Source organism: Marmota flaviventris, chromosome 2, assembly GCF_047511675.1.
Source record: "Marmota flaviventris isolate mMarFla1 chromosome 2, mMarFla1.hap1, whole genome shotgun sequence".
Classification (NCBI taxonomy): domain Eukaryota; kingdom Metazoa; phylum Chordata; class Mammalia; order Rodentia; family Sciuridae; genus Marmota; species Marmota flaviventris.
This window is the reverse complement of record NC_092499.1, coordinates 119616572-119637663: the sequence shown is the minus strand read 5'-3', so window position 1 is coordinate 119637663 and position 21092 is coordinate 119616572. Positions and strand designations below refer to the sequence as shown.

Sequence of the window (21092 nt, the reverse complement as noted above, 5' to 3'; positions counted from 1 at the left end):
GGGAAGGTGGTCACCATCCAGCGACCCTGCCCCTGTCTGCCTGCCACCCATTGGCTTATAGTGGGTAGAAAAGCACTTGTCCACCCTGTGTTCTGGTGGGCGTAAAAATGATGGAGATGAGTACAGGTGCTCCAGGATGGAGCCCCCATACCCTCTCTTCAGGTTTTCTGGGACTTCTCCATCAAACCCCTCCCTTGGCTGGGTTCTGGGGCTGTCCATGAAAGTGGGGGGTCTCAAGTGTCCCCAGTCCTCACCCTCTTCCGTGCCAGAACCTAGATGAGGTTCCCGTAGTGGGTTCTCATCTATACCCCTACCCACTTCTCCTTCCTGAAGCGACCATCCCCCTCCCTGCCCCTCCCTCTGTCCTGTCCCGGAGCTTCAGAGAAGGAGGTGTGGCCGCACGCATAGCCTCCTATAAAGGTAGTGGTGTCTGCACCCTCAACTTGAAGGTGGCAGTTCCCTGGAGCCTTCCCTGAACCTCTTTGGGGTCTCTGCCCCACAGACCACTGTACTTAGCTCAGCACCTCCTCGGAGGCAGCAGCAGGTGAGTGATGGGCAGCTTCTGTCTTGCTCCTTCCCTCCCACTAAAAAAAAAAAAAAAAAATTGGTGACTCCAAGTCTTTCTAGGTAGCAGCTAGTCTAGCACCACCAAAAAAGGAGGCTAAGAGCAACTGTAGTGACTAGATAGTCTGGTCCCTTAGTGGGGAAACTGAGGCCAGAGAAGAAAAGAACTTGCCCAGGGTCCCATGGTTAGCAACAAATCTTTAGATATAGACACCCTCCTTTCAGGATTCCAGGAACTATGCTTCCTCTCCATCTCCATTGACTCCCTGACAACTCTGGGGCTATCTGGGATCCTGGAAGAGGACACACAGCTGAGGGAAGCTGGGAGTATGTGTAATCCCTCCCTCAGAGTGTGTGACGTTGGGGGTAGACCTTCTCCCTGGGTGGGTAGGGGTGAATGAGGGCATGGGATGGGTTCTTACTTGCTGTACTCTGCTAGCCCTGATGGCCTCTACCCTCCAAGGGTGGCTTATCAGAGCTGAGATGCCCTGGCCCGGTCAAGAGGGGCTGATCACAAGCCAGGCACACAGAAGCACACTTACTCAGGAGACCAAAGCAGGAGGATTGCAAGTCCAAGCTCAGCCTGGAAAACTTAGGGCTAGAGATATAGCTCAGTGACAGAGTGCCCCTAGGTTCAATCCCCGGTAGGGGGTGGGGAGGTTAATCTGACCAGGAGTCCAGGAGCCTTTTCTACTCTGTCAACTGTCTCCTTTTGTCCTTTGTTGTGAGACCATCAGTTTGATGCAAGGAGCTAGAAATACCAGTCCCTGAAAACTCACCAGTCATATCCCCCTTGGCCTTTTACTATTTTTCAAAGTCTGGAGGTCCTTGGGGCATTTATTGTGTGGAAGGGCATACCATGGCACACCAAGGCTGGCAATATCCCCATTTCACTAAGGGAATCAGGGATCTATAGTCTTTGGGGATTCAGCTCCTCCAGGAAGCCTCCCCACCCCTGAGGCAGCTGTAGTGCTTGAGGGAGGAGCCTACATCTTGTCTTGTGTGGTTCTCTTTTAAGGAAACCTTGCAGGCAAGACTGTGAGGTTACCCAGGGCAGATAGGGGTCTTCTCTTTCCTAGAAAGCAGCTGGGCACTCTGAATTGGGAAATATTGTCTTACCCTCTTTTGCAGGTTATGTAATTGGAACCCAGAAAGGTAAAACAACCAATCCAAGGCCATTTGGACTAGACACTGGCTCTCTTGACCTCTAGTCTAGTTCTCTAGCAAATGCCACAGGCAAAGCCTGATGCTTGGGAGAGAGTGGTTTGTAAATTTGTACATTCTTTCTAGGACAAGCCTAGAAGGTCTTTTCTCAGCTTCTGTTAAATTCAGATCCATTCCTGATTTCCCTTACTCCAATTTGCAGTTTTCTTACAGCCCTGACCTGGTGGGAACTGTCCATTTATTCTTTGTCCTTTTGGTGACTTGCAAAGGTGTGTGTGTGTGTGTGTGTGTGTGTGTAGCCTAGACAACCTATTCATTAAGAATTGAGTGCAACAAAAATCTGTTCTGGATTTCTGTTACTGGGGACTCAATCTGACTGTTTTTCAACTACTTTTAAACTGTGGAACAATTGAACTCAGAGAGCTGGGACTGAAAACAGTGTGGCTTGGGCAGTAGCCTTTCTGTCTCCTGTCCCCTCCCTACTATGCTCCAGGATTTGGCAGGATTCCTTAGGTCCTGAGCAGTAGAGAACAGGGTTCTGGGGGACATTCTCTCATTCTCTCATTGATCTTCAAAGGAGGTTCCTGTGACAGCAGGTGGATACTCCAGGAAGCTTTCCCTGAGAGTTCTGAGTCCTGACTCTTACTGATTTCTGGGTGATGATGGGCAAGTCAGTGTCCCCTCTATAGGTCAATTTCCCCAAATGTGAAATGAAGCCAAAGGAGCAGATGATCCCTAATTCCTGAGAGAGCATGGTTTTCCCAGGTGTAAGGACACAAAGGGTCTTGAGGTGACCCATATTGTTATATGTTTATTTGAATATTGTTTGTGGGGAGAATTAATGGGAAGCAAATGATAGTACTGGTACTATATGAAAACCACAGAGAAATATTAGAAGATGCTGTTTTAAATTGGTACAGCAGTTAATAGAAGGTGTTGTGAGAGTTATAATCACAGCTTCTTGGAAGGCTGAGGCAGGAAGATGGCAAATTCAAGGTTAGCCTATCTATTTCAAAATAAAACTTAAAATAGACTGGGGGTGTAGCTCAGTGGTAGAGTGCTTGCCTAGCATGTGCAAGGGCCTGAGTTCCATGCCCAGTACCAAGAAAGTGTTCTGAAAGCAGGTGGGGAGTCTATATCTAACACTTCCTGTGTGACGTTGAACAAATTACTTAACCTCTCTTTGTCTCACTGCAGTCTCCCTTGTAGCTTATGGCCAAGACTGAAGGACAAATTACTGAAATTCTTGATACACTTAACAATTTCTGCCAACTCCCTTCTCTTCTTCGTGCCCAGTGAGCAGTTCTGACTGAGAAGTTTTTTCCTTTCTTTGACCAGCATATTGACATTTTAGGATATTGGCTTCTCCCATCCTCCATCTGATGGCTTGATTTTTTTTTCCTTTCCTATCAGCAGCCACCTGGAAGATCCCTCCACAGATCATGCTTTCTGGTGGACTCCCGCTCTCTATCTCAGCCGCAGAGCTGCTCCTGGCTGCTGCCATCTTCTGCCTGGTATTCTGGGTGGTCAGAGTCTCAAGGCCTCGGGTCCCCAAAGGCCTAAAGAGTCCACCAGGGCCCTGGGGCTGGCCATTGATAGGGCACATGCTGACCCTAGGGAAGAACCCTCACGTGGCTCTGGCAAAGCTCAGCCAGAAATATGGGGACGTGCTGCAGATCCGCATTGGGACCACACCTGTGGTGGTGCTGAGTGGCCTGGACACCATCCAGCAGGCGCTAGTGAGGAAGGGTGATGACTTCAAGGGCCGGCCAGACTTCTACACCTTCACCTTTGTTACTAATGGCCAGAGCATGACCTTCAGCCCAGACTCTGGACCAGTGTGGGCTGCCCGCAAGCGCCTGGCCCAGAGTGCCTTGAAGAGTTTCTCCATAGCCTCGGACCCCACTTCTGCATCCTCCTGCTACTTGGAGGAGCACGTGAGCAAGGAGGCTGAGTGCTTAATCAGCAAGTTCCAGGAGCTGATGGCAGATGTTGGGCACTTTGACCCCTACAGATATGTGGTGGTGTCAGTTGCCAATGTCATCTGCGCCATTTGCTTTGGCCAGCGCTATGATCATAACAACCAAGAGCTGCTTGATCTAGTCAACCTGAATAATGAGTTTGGGGAGGTGGCTGCCTCTGGATACCCAGCTGACTTCATCCCTATCCTCCGCTACCTGCCCAACCCTACCCTGGATGGCTTCAAGGACCTGAATAAGAAGTTTGAACACTTCATTGGGAAGCTGGTCAAGGAGCACTACAGAAAATTTGAGAAGGTAAAGCCTAGAGAGAGGCAAGTAGGTGATGGGAAGCAGAGATAAGAGGAACAGCATGGGGTTTGGCAGGTTCTCAGGGAGGCTTCATCCTAGGGATTAGAATCTGTTAGTGGAATGGACTCCTTCTTTGGCAGGAAAATAGAACTTTTCTTGATTAGCCCTTCTATGCTTCCATCAGAGAGCAAGAGCCACTGAATAACCACCCCATTCAGGATGCTGGGCCAGTTGCTGCAGGAATCAGGAAGAGTTAGTCTCCTGGCCTCACAATAGAAGAAATTTATAAAGCACATGCAGATGATGACAGTACCAGACTCTGCATCAGGGGTCCCTTGGGTTGGGGCTACCAGTATTCTAAAGTAGGAAAGGGCCTTGGAGAGGCAGAGAGAAGTGGGGATAGCAGCTGCAGGGAGTGTCACCTTTGAACAAAGGTGCTAGTGATAGCAATAGTAAGTCTGGTCCTAGAATCTTGCTCTCCTGTGTGTCCTTCCTACCCAGGGTTACATCCGGGACATCACAGACAGCCTGATTGAGCACTGTCAGGACAGGAGGCTGGATGAGAATGCCAATATTCAACTGTCAGATGAGAAGATCATTAATGTCGTTTTGGACATCTTTGGAGCTGGTAAGAATTACCCCATTGTGCTATTGCTATGTCCATGTACCCTGATCTGCCACCTGCCTAACTTCTCTATTCTACCCTCTCCAGGGTTTGACACGGTCACAACTGCCATCTCCTGGGGCTTAATGTACCTGGTGACAAACCCTAGGATTCAGAGAAAGATCCAGGAGGAACTAGGTAGGTGGTGACTTAGTTGAAGAGGCTCCAGGCAGGGGACACTGTCAAGGTCTGGGAAGCCCCTTAGTACATCCAGACCTTTGTGTTTTGCAGACACAGTGATTGGCAGGGAACGGCGGCCCCGGCTCTCTGACAGACTCCAGCTGCCCTATATGGAGGCCTTTATCCTGGAGCTCTTCCGACATTCCTCCTTCGTCCCCTTCACCATTCCCCACAGGTGAAGCCTCATAGGCCAGTTGTCATCTGATTCTGGCCTTATTCTAGTTTCTACACCCAATCAGGAGGAAGGGATATGGCATGGGAGACAGGGGGATTCCCATGAGACCCTGAGCCTGACTGAACTTCCTCCTTCCCCAGCACTATAAGAGACACAAATCTGAATGGCTTTTATATCCCCAAGGGGCGTTGTGTCTTTGTGAACCAGTGGCAGATCAACCATGACCAGTAAGTTGAGAGGGATGGCCAAACTCCAGGGTGGGCTGAGCTTCGGATCTTCCTATTTATGGGCCACTTGCCCATTCCCTGTCCTTTGGGGCTCAACCTACTTGATACTTCCTGAGATGCCACCTCAGCTGCCTCTGTCTGGTTACAGGAAGCTGTGGGGTGACCCATCTGTGTTCCGGCCTGAACGGTTTATCACTTCTAGTGGCACTGTGGACAAGACACTGAGTGAGAAGGTCATTCTCTTTGGCTTGGGCAAGCGCAAATGCATCGGAGAGACCATTGCCCGCTTAGAGATCTTTCTCTTCATGGCCGTTCTTATGCAGCAGCTGGAATTCAGTGTGTCACCGGGCATGAAGGTGGACATGACCCCCATCTATGGGCTGACAGTAAAGCATCCCCGCTGTGAGCACTTTCAGGCACAGGTGCGCTCTTGTGGACCTGAGAGCCCTGAGGCCTAGACTCTGACTGCAGGGGTCTGAGATACCATGCCTGGGGATAGTCGCCTTTGTTTGCCTTATCTCCAGACAGGAGCAAACAGGGTCTATAGTTTGTCAGACTCCAGTTTCTGTTCAGGAAGGGCCAATACTTCTGTCTAAGAGGAGCAGAAAGCAGAGAAACTATGTGGACTGTCTTGACACTAGGACCAGGACTAGAGAGAGGAGTGGTGTTTCAATCACCTTCTCCTTGTCTCCTTTCTCTATGTCAGAATAAAATATTATTTTAAAAACGTTTGTATACAGGGGCTGGGGTTGTAGCTCAGTGGTAGAGCACTCACCTAGCACATGTGAGGCCCTGGGTTCAATCCTCAGACCACATACGAATAAAGAAATAAAATAAAGGTATTGTGTCCAACTACAACTAAAAAAACAAAATGTTGGGGCTAGGGTTGTGACTTAGTGGTAGAGCACCTTCCTGGCATGTATGAGGCACTGGGTTTGATCCTCAGCACCACATAAAAATAAATGAAGGTATTGTGTCCATCTACAACTTTAAACAAAAAAGTTTGTATACAATGACCTTTTTATTCTAGCTTACATTGTATTTAAATGTGTGCATTTGTCATATATAAGAGCTTAAGAACAATTTATTTGTTGCAATAGATAAAATTCTAACCCAAGCATCCAGAAATGTGCAGGAAATATTTAATTGAACTGAATAAAAAATGTTACCCACAAGTCCCATGGATGAGTGTTTTTCTGAGTTTGGATGAAGCCATCAGTTCGGTGCATGTCACCTCCCACCCAGTCTTGTGCTAGGTTTTCCTATTGGGGGGACGAAGGGAAGCTGGCAGTGGACAGGTGAAGTCACTGCTCTCAGGCAGACTGTGTAGGGGACAAGACTGTCATTTCACTGACTTCCTCCTTCTCTAACTTATCACACTTTGATGGAGAGTTCTCTCTGAAGCAGACACTGGTAGTACAAGATGAATAAAGCAGTCTCTGGCCAGGGCACTGTGGCAAAGGCCTGTAATCCCAGCTATTCTGGGAGGCTGAGGCAGGAGGACTGCAAATTTGAGACCAGCCTCAGCAATTTATTGAGACCCTCTCTCAAAATAAAAAGGGCTGGGGATGTGACTCAGTGGTAAAGCGTACCTGGTTGCAACCCCCAGTACCGAAGGGGGGAAAAAAAAAGAAAACTAAAACAACCATCTCTGCTTTCAAGAGTCTCCCAGACTGGTTGAGGAGACTGACTCAATTTATGGTGATCAGAGCTCTACCTGACATGCACATAGGAGGGGAGGGTCCAGAGCTCTGGTGGCAATATGTTATTTTTTGGTGGGGCTGGCTGGGAAAGGGGATGCTGAGAGACTTCCCAAGTCTTGGGGATATCTCAGCTAAGCCTTTCATGAAGGACAGGAAGCAATCACACTAGAAGGGCTCTCAGCTCAGAGATTGTAACTTGCTCCCCTGTATTCATGCTCTGATTCTGCAGACATAATATACCCCAAAGCTAATCAGGTGGAGAACAAGGTCTTTGACTGTGGTGTTCTCATTAGCCCACATTTCAATGCTGAAAATCCCCATCCATTTGGAAGAGCAGAGTTGCAGTATCCTGTAGAGGTGGAAATTAGACCCACATCACCAGGAGCCATTCTGACTAAGAGGCTAAGGGGAGACACATCTTGGGATTTGACCTTCTCCCAGCCCTATCCCAGCCCATCCTGCCTCCTGAACATTGGGTAGCAGTTGCCATTCATGCTATCTGGCATATGTACATGGCTCCCACTCACCAAAGGTTTCAGGTCACCATAAGGAACAAATTGAAATCAGCGGGAGCAAACTCTTTGTGTGTGGAGATGAGCTTTTGGTACCCATCACCCTTATATTGATTTGATTTTTTTTTTCACTTAAAAAATAACATATGTTGGGGGCTAGGGCTGTAGCTTCCTCATATGCATGAGGCCCTGGGTTTGATCCTCAGCACCACATAAAAATAAATAAAGATACCTTGTGTTCATCTACAACTAAATATATATATATATATATATATATATATATATTTTAAATAACATATGTTGCCAGGTGCAGTGGCACACACCTGTAATCCCAGTGGCTTGGGAGGCTGAGACAGGAGGATTTCAAGGTAAAAGCCAGACTCAGCAAAAGTGATGCACTAAGCAACTCAGTGAGATCCTGTCTCTAAAATATAGTATAGGGTGGGAATGTGGCTTAGTGGTTGAGTGTCCCTGAATTCAATCCCTGATAACCCCCCAATTTTTTTAAAATAACATATAACATAGATAAACCTTGAAAACATGCTAAGTGAAAGAAGCTAGAGAAAAAAGGGGACATGTTGCATGATTCTATTTACATGAAACATCAGAAAATGCAAATTTGTAGAAATAGAAAGCAGATTAGCGTTTGCAAGGGAATGGGAAGTAAGGGAAATGAGAGGTGCAGGGTTTCTTTTGGGGGTGATAGAGGTATTCTAGAATCAGATAGTGGTGATGGTTGTACCTCATGAATATACTAAAAACCAATGGGTTATGCAGGTTAAAATGGTAGAAAAAAAGATTCACTTTAAAAAAGATGGGGAAGGAGGAATGGAAATAGCACACACAAAACAATTTATTAAACCTATTTTCAGTAATCACATTGGTAAGGGTAATATTAATACTGCTCTTTTGAGTTGGGCACGGTGGTGTGGGCCTGTAATCCCAGCAACTCTGGAGGCTAAGGCAGGAGGATTGCAAGTTTGAGGCCAGCCTCAGCAATTTAGTGAGGCCCTAGGCAACTTAGCGAGATCCTGTCTCAAAATAAAAAATTAAAAAAAGGGCTGGGGATTTAGCTTAGTGATAAAGCCCCTCAGGGTTCAATCCTCAGTACCAAAAAAAAAAAAGTATTATTCTTTTAATATTATAGTGTGATGTGGTAGTTAGGGAGACAGGAGGAGGAGGAAGAGGGACTCAGTGGGAGGATAGGCTTACTCTTCATTTTGCACAAGTTGAAAAGTGCACCAGACCAGGAGGTGAGAATCCTTCTCCTGGGCTTGGATGATGCTGGCAAGACTACTCTGCTGAAGCAGCTTATGTCTGAAGACATCAGCCATATCACCTCTACACAGGGTTTTAACATCAGAAGTGTACAATCACAAATCACAGGGTTTTAAACTGAATGTATGGAACACTAGTGGACAGAGGAAAATCAGATCATTCTGGAGGACTTATTTTGAAAATACTGATATCCTTATATATTTAATTAACAGTACAGACAGAAAAAGATTTGAAGAGACTGGTCAGGAACTAGCTGAATTACTAGAGGAAGAAAAGCTGAGTTGCATGTCAGTGCTTATCTTTGCTAATAAGCAGGATTTTCTCATAGTGGCCCCTGCCTCTGAAACTGAGGAAGGACTGAGTCTGCACACCATCCATGATCCAGTCTTGCTCAGCACAGGAGAGAGAGTCAGAATGGCATAAATTGGGTCTGAAAAAATGTCAATGCAAAGAAGAAATAAAATCTAGACAAATGCAGAGCTGTGGGGACTGCATTGGGTCCTGAAAAACACTGACCAAATGTTTTTCCATCTGTGTACAGCTCCAGCTGTTTAAGAGAGGGAACAACACAGTTTAAAAAGAATCCTCATTACAGCAGTAAATTTAACTGACCTCAAAGGTTCAGTATCATTTTAAAAAAATTTTAGTTGTTGATGGACTTTTATTTTACTCATTTAGTTATGTGCAGTACTGAGGATTGAACCACAGTGCCTCACACATGCTAGGCAAGCACTCTACCACTGAGTCACAACCCCAAACCCTAAGTATCATTTTTCAAATAAAGAAATTATATTTTTCCTTTACAAAAAAGATTGTAGTGTGATTCTGCTAAGAGCCAAGTATATGATGCATGGCATTTTTGGTCGAAAGGTGAGGCCAGCTAGCCATTGAGATGATATGATTATGTTAAGATTTGCATTCATATGGATATTGGACTCCTGCTGTTCACCTAGGCCGGCTACGGGACTCCTGGAGAGTTCCCATTGGTTGGGGAAGTACAGTAGGAGGGAGTTCCGGGGGAGGAGCTCTCTGCGGTTCCCAAAGGAGGCCGCGTGGGTGGAAAAAATCTTCCCGGGCGGTACCGGACATTGGTGGCAGTTTCAAAAAATAAACTTTGTTCCTGCTTGAGTGGCTCGTGATTTTGTGCCCAGCCAGACTGCGGCATGATTCAGGATTAAACAAATAGGTAATTAATGAAGATAGTCTACTTAATCATCTCTTTTGTCCTGGGGAACCAGAATTTTTGTTATGGAAAAGAAGAGATACAGATGAAACATAGAAATGGTTAAGTTTAATGAACTCATCCTATCTATCTTCCTAAGTGTTAGGGGAAATGACCAATTCAAGAATGAGTAGCCTAATTCCCTAACACCCAGATTATTATTTTTTTTTAAAAAAAGTTAGGCCAACAATTTCACTTCTAGGTCAATTCAAAAGAATTGACAACAGGTGTTCAAACAAAGACTCATATAGGAATGTTTATGACTGTATTATTTGCAACAGCCAAAAGAATGGAAATAACCCAAATGTTCATCACCTGCTAAATAGACAAACAAAATGTGGTATATCCATACAGTGGGTTGTTATTTAGTCATAAGAAGGAGTGAAGTCTGAACATGTCTAAGTATGAACACATGACCATATTACTCTTTGCAATTGTTCCTGCCCTCGTCTACATCACTCAACAAATACAGACAGTATTGTACTGCTCACAGAGGTGGTTTCAGAGTTCCATTACCAAAAGACAATATTTTTTTTATGTGAATTTTAGCAAAGTGATATTTTACTACCTCTATATTTAACATACAATGGACACTTCTAAACATCTAGACATGAAAGACCCCAGCCCAATAACTTTAGGCCCAGTAATAAATCACCAGGGCTTGCTTCCGCACCTGCACAGACGTCAGATGTATTTTTCAGAAAATCAGTTAAGTGTAACCGATTAAGAAAGGACAGGATGGTTGGGAAAGGAACCGGCACGGTTGGGCAAACGGGATCATACAATGAAAAACCATACAATGAATAACAAATGGTTTTTATATGGTTTTTCCAGGAACCTATAGTGAAAAACAAGTTTACCCTTTAAGTGACCTATATGCTGGATTCAAAAGAGCCAATGAGATACCTGTTACTGTGCTAGGAGGGAAACTGACCACTGTACCCTATAAAAGATCTGTACCCCAAAGCCCGGTGTGCCAGTTCACCGAAGCTCCAGCTGAGGTTTCACTGAGCACCCGCAGGCGCCTGTGTATCAATAAATCGCCTCTTGCGTTTGCAGCCAGTGCCTCGTGCGTCTTTCTTGGACAGGGAATCGGTGGGTCTTTCAGACAGACTAGGAGTTTCAAGTAAGAACTCAGTTTGTTCACTGTGTACAGGATAGTCTTGAATAAATAGTTCTATTTTGAAAATGTCTTCAAAATGTGAATATTCTGGTTCTTCACTGACCCAGTGGGTTATAATGCTGAAATTTTCAGAAGACAATCTTTCCTAGGTATTTTAACACAAAATAAACACAATTTGTTTATTAATTCTACTTTTGTCATACACTGGCAACTTCTTTAACATCTAGAAAGGACTAGATTAGGACTCATTTGTCCTTTATATACACTACATACAGAGCAAAGTAAAACATGTTCAGACATGAGTTTTCTATATGTTTTGTGCATTTTGTTTTGTTGTGTATCTAGTATATAGGTGGACAAACGAGCCCAGGTTTTGTAACATCTAATCTCTAGATGTTAAAGAGTGTATGACCAAGTAGTTAGAAAAATTAGCACATTTTGTACATTTTTCTGTTGAAATCCATAGGAAAGCTTTCCTCTATCAACAACTTTTGGGTGTGAATTCGCTCTAAGCATTCATATGTTTCTACTTGTTCACTGGATTGAAAGTAGAGAAAGGAAACGAGGACTGAAAGGTTCAAGGACAAAATATTAGAAGATACTTCTGATTACAACCATGGTAATCTGTGTGCATAGTGGACAGTTCTTATGTGGAATATCTAGTCCTTCTATATATTTAGAAGTGCTTGATGAACTTAGAAGTAGTAGAATAAAACTTTTTATAAATAGCTTTTAAAAATTGATGGGAAATACTGTGTCTGGAATTGTTAAACCACCTCTGAACAGAACACTGTCTGTACTTGTTCACTGGGTTGAGGGAGGCAGGAGGGAAGTTGCAAAAGGTTTTGTTAAGCGTGCTGGACAATTTCAGCTTACCCATTGCCTTGCAATGTGCATTTTATTTAACTTTGCTTTCATATATATATTGTGTATATACTGGACAAAGGAGTCTTAATTTTATAATATATAGCCTCTAGATATTAAAGAGGTTGCCAATGTATAACAAAAGTGTAGTAAACTAACACACTTTGTACAAAAAAAAAAAGGAATGAAGTACTGATACGTACTACAACACGGATAAGCCTTGAAAATATTACATTGAGTGAAAGAAGCCAGACACAAAGGCCACATATTGTACGATTCATTGTATTTATATGAAACATCTGGAGTCAGCAAATCCATAGAGACGAAAGGCAGACTAGTGATTGACAGAGACTGGCAAAGAGGGAGGAAATAAAAGTGTACAGATTAGAAGGGAGAAATCAAATTGTCTTTGTTTACAGTTAACATGTTCATCTAAATAGAAAATCTGAAAGAAGTGACAAAAGTCTTCTGGAATTAATAAGTGATTATAGTAAGTATTATGGTTCGGCAGAAATGTTCAGAGGCAAAATGATTAGATCACGAGAGATGTAACCTAATCAGTGGATTAATCCATTTGATTAATAATTTGAAAAGGCTACTGTACTGGGTGGTAACTATAGCTGGTAAGGTGTGGCTGGAGGAAGTAGGTTACTAGGGGCAAGGCTTCTGGGATTATATTTTGACCCTTGATCCTTGCTCCCTCTTTCTGCTTTCTGGCGGTTGCAAGCTGAGCAGCTTTCCTTTGCCATGCCCTTCTGCCTCACCTTCCGCCCAGAGCAATACAGTCAGCCAACCAAACCTCTGAAACTGGGAGCCAAAATAAACTTTTCCTCTTCTAAATTGTTCTTGTCAAGTACTTTTAAAAAAAATTATTTCAAGTTTCAAAGTTTGTTTGTTTGTTTAGTTGTAGATGGATACAATATCTTTAAAGCCAACACAGTAAGGCTATAGGATACAAGGTTAACACACACACTTAATTTGCTTTCCTATATATCAGTGATGAACAAGTAGAGTTTGAAATTAAAGCATTAAATTGACTTTCGCACTCCCGAAATAAAATATTTAGGTATGAATCTAACAAAACATGTAAAAAAACTATATGAGGAAAACCACAAAACTCTAATCAAAGATATCAAAGAACAAATACAATGAGAGATATTTCATGTTCCTGGATAGAAAAACTCAATATTGTCAAAATGTCAGATCTTCCTAATCTGATCTATAGACTCAATGTCAATTCCAATCAAAACCCCAGCACATTATTTTGTGGGTATTGACAAACTGATTCTAAAATATATATGGAGAGACCGAAGACCCAGAAGAGCCAACTTAATGTTGAAGGAGAAAATCAAAATTAGAGAACTGACACTACTTGACTTCAAGAGTTACACATATAGTAACTAAAACAGTGTGGTATTAGTGAAAGAATAAATAGATCAATTGAACAGAATAGACAGCACATAAATAATTAACTGATTTTTTAAAAAGAGCAAGGCAATACAATGGAGCAAACATCTTTTTTTTTCAAGAAACATTGCCAAAACAAATGGACCTACACATGCAAAAAAAAAAAAAAAATCATCTGGATAATTACCTTTCAAAAAAATTAACTCGGGCTGGAGATGTGGCTCAAGTAGCCCGCTCGCCTGGCATGCGTGTGGCCCGGGTTTGATCCTCGGCACCACATACAAATAAAGATGTTATGTCCGCCGAAAACAAACAAACAAACAAAAATATATATTAAAAAATTCTCTCTCTCTCTCTTTAAAAAAAAAAAAACTCAAAATGGGGCTGTGGGTGTGGCTCAGTGGTAGAGCGCTTGCCTAGAACATGTGAGGCAATGGGTTCAAACCTCAGCACCACATAAAAGTAAATAAATAAAATAAAGGTTGAAAAAAGGAAATAATGTAATGTAAAGAAATATTAACTCAAAATGGATTAACCAAGAGCTGGGGCTGTAGCTCAGTGGTAGAGCACTTGCCTAGCATGTGTGATTCACTGGGTTTGATCCTCAGCACCACATAAAAATAAATAAAATAAAGGTATTTAAAAGAATGGATTAACTAAATGTAAAATACAAGACTGCAAAATTCTTAGAGGATAGCATAGGAAAAAACCTAATTGACCATGGGGTAATAATGACTTTTTATGTACAACACACAGTATGATCTGTGAAATAAATAATTGATAGGCTGACTTCAGTAAAATAAAAAACATCACTCTTTGAAAGACAATGTCAGGAGAATAAGACAAGCCATAGACTGAGAGAAAATATTTGCAAAAGACACACCTAATAAAGGCCTAGTCTTCAAAATAACACAAGAAATCTTAAAACTCAACAATAAGAAAATAATCCAATTTTAATTGGGCATTTTTAAATGGGCAAAAGACCTGATCAGACTTTACCAAAAAAGATACACATGGCATACAAGTATGTGAAAAGATGTTTAGAAACGTGTAATTAGGAAATTGCAAATTTATCTATTATAATGGCCAAAACCCAAAACACTGATACTACCAAATGCTGTTAAGGATTTGAATCAAGAGAAACCTTTCTTCACAGCTAGTGGGACTGCCAAATGGTGTATTCACTTTGAAAGAGTTTGACAGCATATGAACTAGCAGTCACACTCCTTGGTAGTCACACAAAGGAAATGAAAACTATGTCCACCCCAAATCCTGACATGGATGTTTACAGCAGTTTTATCCATAATTGCCAAAACTTAGAAACAACCAAAATGTCCTGTTGTAGGCGAGTGGATAAATTGTTGTGCACCCAGATAACAGTATATTAATTCAGTACTAAAAATAAACTATCAAGACGTGAAAAGACACAGAGGAATACTAAATACATATTACTAAATGAAAAAGGCCAATTCCAACTAAATGATATTCTGGAAAAGGCAAAACTATGGAGACAGTAAAAGGATCAGTGGTTATTAGAGGTTGAGGAGCGAGGGGTGACTAGATAGAGCCCAGAGACTTGGGACACAGTACCTTTATTTAATTTATTTTTATGTGACGCTGAAGATTGAACCCAGTGCCTCGCATGTGCTAGGAAAGCGTTCTACCACTGAGCTATAACCCAGCCCAAGCCCGGAGGATTTTTAAGGCAGAGAAAATATTCTGTATGACACTACAATGGTGGATGAACGTCACTGTAGGTTTGTCAAAATCCATAGAATGTACAATATCAATTATGAACCTTAATGTAAACTATGGACTCTGGGTGACAATTATCTATCAATGTAGGTTCATCAATTGTTAACAAATATACTACCTGTGGCACAGGATGTCCATGGGGAATTGTTTTTGTGTAAGGAAGATACGTAGGAATTCTTTGTACTTTCTGCTCAATTTTGCCCTGAAACTAAAAATGCTCTAAAATTAAAGTTTGGAAGGAGGAAAACCAAACCAAAACAAAGCCAGCCAGCCAGCCACGGCCTTTCCAGACTTAGGGAATTTCTAGTAATAGTAAGGTGATTGTTATGTGTTTGGGACAAGGGATGGGGAGGGTGGTGAAGCAGTTCCTCAGGATATTTTTGGTACCAGGGATTGAACGCAGGTACATTCAACCACTGTGCATGTCACATCCCCAGCCCATTTTTTTTTTATTTTGCGACAGGGTCTTACTAAGTTGCTAAGGGCCTCTAAGTTGCTGAGGCAGGCTTTTAACTTGCAATCCTCCTGCCTTAGCCTCCTGAGCCCTAGAGAATTTTAAAAGTTCCTGATTTTGTAGCAGAGCCTTGTCTGGAACTACAGTACTACCCTATTCTAAGATGCCTGCCCACGTGAAAGACTTCAAGTATGGTCTCTGCCCAACGGGTAAACTTTTTTTTCAAAATCAAGGTTACCTACACCCTACAATTCCAAGGGGCGGAGAAACGCATCAGCCCGTGTACAGAACGCTGGGGCGCGGGGGGGGAGTTAGGCACCGACTAACTTATTATAAGCTTTAAATGGGCTGAAGCTAATAAACTTTGAAGATCAACTCTGGGTCGACATTTATTTCCTTTAATCCGTTCGGGCGAGAGGTGGTCTATTCATTGCAAACCATAGCTGCAATTTAGCAAGGAGAGGGTCCCACGTGAACGCGGCAATCTAAAAGTACTCCACTTTATCTGCGCGATTGGCGCTGGCGGAGAACAGACAGGACGCCAAGCAGGAGCTTGTGGTGGAGATTTGCAAGGTGGCTGGTCCCCCGAAACCTGCACCAAGGAGTGAGGGTGCCGAACCCCCCCGATTCCAGGCCAGATCCCATGGAATATAAGCAGGTGGGGCGTGTAGAACGGAAAGTTTTGCACATTTCTGCGGGGGGGGGGGTCGCAAGGCCTGCCCTCACCGCGTAGTCCCAACCTTTCAAATTTCCCAGGCGCCCCGCGCCTCAATTGCCGGCCCTTCAGTTTTCCAGGGAGTCGCGCCGGAAGTGACCTCACGACGGCGGCGTGAAGACGCGGGGTCGCTTCCGGCACGGCAATCGTGGTTGTGGGGGTGGGTGGAGAAGCCCCCTCTGTGGGTCTTTTCGCGGTGCGGGGTCGGCTTGGTGTGGTGTGTGGAGGAGGCCCAGACCAGACGGCGCGGAGCTGGGAGCGAGAGTAGGCGGTCGGTTTGTGGGTGCTCGTGGGAGGGGGCTTCCGGTGTTGCCAGCGGGGTTTGCTTTTAGACTGTAGGGTTTCCGGTCTTGTAAACCTTAATAGAGACTGGCGCGAGGTAGGGGGGAGGGGGTCCCTTCGAGTTCGCAGCGGTCCACATTACTAGGGGTGGCCCCAGAATTTTGGTTAGAAGTGGCAGGCCGAGAACAGAGAGATTCCGAATAGTGTGGGGATTGTGTGAGGTACTAGAGGCCTGGGCTCTGGGTTCTCCTTGTTCGTGGCTGTCGCCGCTCACTGCTTCGTGCCTCCGTTTCTGTCTGGACAGTGAGACAAGTGGCAGGCACGAGCGTGAGCACCACATCCATGACTGATAGCTTGAGGACAGAGGTGAACGGGATGTGGGAGGAGAGGGTGACTGAGAAATTGATACCTGACAGGGCACCCCACTGACTTTCCCTTGATTCATTCTTGACCTTTGTAAGTCTGCCGTTCTTATTATCAGTACTCTTTGTGTGACGTCGATTCTATTTATCAATAATTGACTTGTTGGGTGGTTCAGGTGTTTTGGTGTGTGGAAGGAATGGCCCTTGTTGGCTTGACCAGTTGATATTCAGTCTCCCACTTGGCGGAGCTTGGAGTCGTCTTAATCCCCTTCTGTGGGTACAGGGGAGGAACTCGGAACTCAAGAATGTTTCTTCTTCCTAGCCACAGACTAAACTATTTAATTCTGCCATCTGTCACATATGGGTCTTAATTCCGACAATATAAATGTTTCTGAGCAGTTTTGTATTTCAACTGGAAACCTCAGATGAATGTCATCTTTTTTATTTTAACTTATGAGAAAAGAAGTTTACTTTGGTCCTTCTTTTCAAGTGAATGAATGGTATGTTAGTTGTGCTTGGTACAAAATTCTTGTCAGTTTCTAGGGTTTTTGTTTTACTTTATTTTGAGAGAGGGTCTTGCTATTGCCAAGGCTGCCCTGAAATTTGTAATCCTTCTTCCTTGGCCTCCCAGTTAGCCAGGATGACAGGTGTGGGCCACTTTGAGGGGCTTGTTATCTCTGTGTGATGTGAAGATTTGCAAAGAGCATGAGTTATTAATTGCCAAAAATTTTTTGGTGGAACTTCCTTGTGGGGTTAGGGCTGTAGACTAGAAAAGTCTCTCAAACTTTTTGGCCTATGTTTCATGTATTTTACCTTGTCACTCCCTGCTGGTGTGCACACACAACAATAGAAAGTTTATCTATCCTTTCTACAAATGATGCTCTCTGACATCCTCTATTTCATTAAAAAATAAATAAATAAATAAAACCAGCAATTTCTAGTAAAGCCAAATACTGTGTCTATTCTGATTTCCTGTGTAATATGCACAGCAGAAATGAGTACATTTTACATCATGTATAACCAGAGAAATGAAAAGTTGTGCTTCATTTGTGTGAAAAAATAAATTTTAAAAAAAGGAAAAGAAATGAGTACATTTGCCAACCATGAAAACATATATCTGAATATGAATTATTTATACTAACTTGGAACTGGAAATAACCCTACTGTATCAACACTAGAGTGGATTATTTGCTTATTTACAGTATGTGGCACAGGCAAAAAAAAAAAAAATTAACTTTTGGTATGTGCAAAGGAAGTCAAATACTTTAAAGAGAGTCTTTATGCTTCCATTTATATGGAATTCAAAAATAGGCCAAACTGGGTTTTCATTATGTCAGAATAATGGCTACCTTTAGTGGGGTACAATAGAGCCTTCAGGGGTATTTGGATGGTGGTTACATGGGTGAATTAATGTGTAAGAATTCATGGAGCTGTTCACTTAAAACATGTGAACATGCTATATATATCATAACTTGACAGAAACATAGAAAACAAAAAGCATCAAAGATAGTTCCTTTGTAGCTCCTATGTTTCCGGTTTCAGCTATGGACTCTTTTGACATAGAATTATTCATCCCTTAATGGATGAAGCGCTCTTCCTTAGTGTCTTAATCTGTTGAACCCAGTTGTTGGCACTCTTATTTAATTTAGGTTTAGAGTTTTGTGTAGAAAAAGGAATTTAATTAGTGCATAATAATTATACAGAACAGTGGATTTATTGTGGCATGTTTTTGTTTTTTTTTTTTTAAAGAGAGAGAGAGAAAGAATTTTTTTTTTTATTTATTTTTCAGTTTTCGGGGGACATAACATCTTTGTTTGTATGTGGTGCTGAGGATCGAACCCAGGCCGCACGCATGCCAGGCGAGCACGCTACCGCCTGAGCCACATCCCCAGCCCTTATTGTGGCATGTTTATACATGCACATACTTTGCTCAGTTTCATTCCTTAGTTCCTCTCCATTCTGTCCCCTTATCACCCCCCACCAAAAAAAACCCCTTTCTCTAAACCTACTGGTCTCCCTTCTGTTAGGAATTTTCTTTATAGGAAAAAAACATCTGATGAGTTTTGAATAAAGCATTAATGTGTTTTACAGAGGAACTTCCCATAAAAGGAAGGGGCAGATTGTTACACATTTAGTATGTTTCTTTAATTTTTATTTTTTGTAGTTGTAGATGGACCTTTAGTTTATTTATTTTCCTTTTATTTATTGCCTTCAATGTGTTGCTGAGTCTACCCCAAGGGCAGATTTTTTTTTTTTTTTAACATGGTGCTGGGGATGAGAACCCAGGGCCTTGAACCCATGCGAAGCAAGCACTCTACCAACTGAACTATATCCCCAGCTCTATTGGTTTATTTTCTTTTTTTATATATATTTATTGTTTAGTTATTGGCAGACACAACATCTTCATTTGTATGTGGTGCTGAGGATCGAACCCGGGCCGCACGCATGCCAGTCGAGCGCGCTACCGCTTGAGCCACATCCCCAGCCCTCTATTGGTTTATTTTCATGTGATGCTTAGGATTGAACCAAGTGCCTCACACATGCTAGGCAAGTGCTCTACCACTGAGCTACAGCCCTAGCTCTAGCAATTACTTTTTAAAAAGTTTCAATTAATATAGAACTAAATAGAAAAACTGCACTTGTCAACTAACATCCACATTTTCAGAATATTTAAAATTTGATTTATAGTTGGGCCTGGTGGTGCACACTTGTAATCTCAGTGACTTGGGAGGCTGAGGCAGTAGGTTCATAAGTTCAGAGGCCAGCCTCAGCAACATAGTGAGGCCCTAAAGGACTGGGAGTGTATCTCAGTGATAAAGTGTCCCTTGGTTCAATCCTCTGTTCCCAAAAAGAAGAAAAAGATTTTTTTTCTTTTTTAAATTTCATTATTAGTATAGTATAAACCTGGATGTAGAACATCAAGATATTAAAGATACATGTTGAATGGAGAAGTAAAAACTTTTTCCTATCTGGATAATTTCTGGTGTTTTTAAATATTGTATTATATATATTGTATTATTCTACATCAATCTTAGATAAGCATTGTGATGGAGTATAATAGGGAAGAAAATAGGTACTTTTGTGACATTAAATAGGCAAAGGCTGATCAGGAAGAGGAAATAACCTCAAGTGTTTGTGCCTTTTCTTTTTTTTTAAATCAATATCATTGTGGCAGTTACATAGCATTCGAAATTCACCTGATTTCTTAAATTCTTTTTTTTAAATATTTATTTTTTAGTTTTTCCGGTGGACACAACATCTTTATTGTATTTTTATGTGGTGCTGAGGATCGAACCCAGCGCCCCGCACATGCCAGGCGAGTGTGCTACCGCTTGAGCCACATCCCCAGCCCCTTAAATTCTTTCATGTGTTGATAATTGCTGCAACCCTGTGATGAGTATATGAGGCTCATTATGCTGTTCTCTCTGCATTTATGTACGTTTGAAATTTTCTATAATATGTTAAAAATATGGATGAGCCTAGTGGTTCATTTGCTTTTATTTTCTATTGTGTTAACATATTTTTTTTAATATAACTTTATTTTATTTATATTTTATGTTGGCAAACACTCTACCACTGAGCCACAACTCCGGCCCCTGTTAATATAGTTTTTTGATACTTGCTTAGTTAGATCACTAGACAATTATGAGTTTGATTAATCTTAGAGCTGGCTCTTTCATGCTCTGTGTTTCTGACAAGACATACTCTTTTTATTATAGGAGTGTTTTTTTAAAAAAATTGCTCCTTTATATTCCTTCCTCTGCCCCTTTTTCCTTCTTTTGGATTCTATATTTTTTTAAGTATATGTCTAAAATTAGCTTTTGAGTGATTAAGACACATTTATTATGTATAATTCATTTAATATTTTAAATCAGAAATCCAATCCAAATAGTAAATATTTATTTATTGAATTCCTCTTCCATTCCAGGCTGTCTTGTTGGCTAAAGAAGACAGATATTCTTTGCCCTATTTTTGTGGAGTGACACACAATATCAACAAACAAGGAAATATAGATGGTGATTTCATTTCAAAGTAATTACAGAAGGTGAAGTTTGGAGAGTGCTGATGAATAGCCATGTTAGACTGGGTAGCCAGGGAAGATTTCTTTGGGGTGGTAACATTTTAGCAGGTAAAAGAAAGACAAGGTTGAACTAGCTATTCATAGAGCTGG

General features: G+C 42.3%; 2 protein-coding genes and 1 pseudogene across 8 annotated transcripts in view; all 3 read left to right on the top strand.

Annotated features, from left to right (window-relative positions):
• The first annotated feature begins 458 nt into the window (after positions 1 to 458).
• Positions 459 to 6412, top strand: Cyp1a1 (cytochrome P450 family 1 subfamily A member 1). Of its 3 annotated transcripts, none has more exons than XM_071608467.1 (7): positions 459 to 544; positions 3145 to 4004; positions 4500 to 4626; positions 4711 to 4800; positions 4894 to 5017; positions 5158 to 5244; positions 5393 to 6412. In XM_071608467.1, exons 2-7 carry the CDS (start codon positions 3171 to 3173, stop codon positions 5700 to 5702), a joined length of 1572 nt encoding a protein of 523 aa, XP_071464568.1. In that variant the 5' UTR covers positions 459 to 544; positions 3145 to 3170; the 3' UTR covers positions 5703 to 6412. The 3 variants fall into 3 exon arrangements, with proteins under 3 accessions (XP_071464568.1, XP_071464567.1, XP_071464569.1); XM_071608466.1 differs by having other exon boundaries at positions 3142 to 4004; XM_071608468.1 differs by lacking the exon at positions 5158 to 5244 and having other exon boundaries at positions 3142 to 4004.
• A 1703-nt stretch (positions 6413 to 8115) lies between these two features.
• LOC114081946 (ADP-ribosylation factor-like protein 3 pseudogene) lies at positions 8116 to 9198 on the top strand (annotated as a pseudogene).
• A 7114-nt stretch (positions 9199 to 16312) lies between these two features.
• Positions 16313 to 21092, top strand: part of Edc3 (enhancer of mRNA decapping 3) — a 50184-nt gene continuing 45404 nt past the window's right edge. The window contains exon 1 of one of the 5 annotated variants that reach the window (XM_071608470.1): positions 16313 to 16541. The gene's annotated coding sequence lies outside the window, so the exon portion shown is untranslated. Of the gene's footprint in view, positions 16549 to 16639; positions 16657 to 21092 lie in introns of those variants that run through there. The other 4 variants (XM_071608469.1, XM_027923689.3, XM_071608472.1 and 1 more) reach the window with 4 other exon arrangements.

Coding starts and splice junctions, on each gene's coding strand:
- Cyp1a1 (XM_071608467.1), top strand. CDS start 3,171: ATGCTTTCTGGTGGACTCCCGCTCTCTATCTCAGCCGCAGAGCTGCTC. Junction 4,005..4,499: donor ACTACAGAAAATTTGAGAAG/GTAAAGCCTAGA, acceptor CTTCCTACCCAG/GGTTACATCCGGGACATCAC. Junction 5,018..5,157: donor CCCTTCACCATTCCCCACAG/GTGAAGCCTCAT, acceptor CTCCTTCCCCAG/CACTATAAGAGACACAAATC.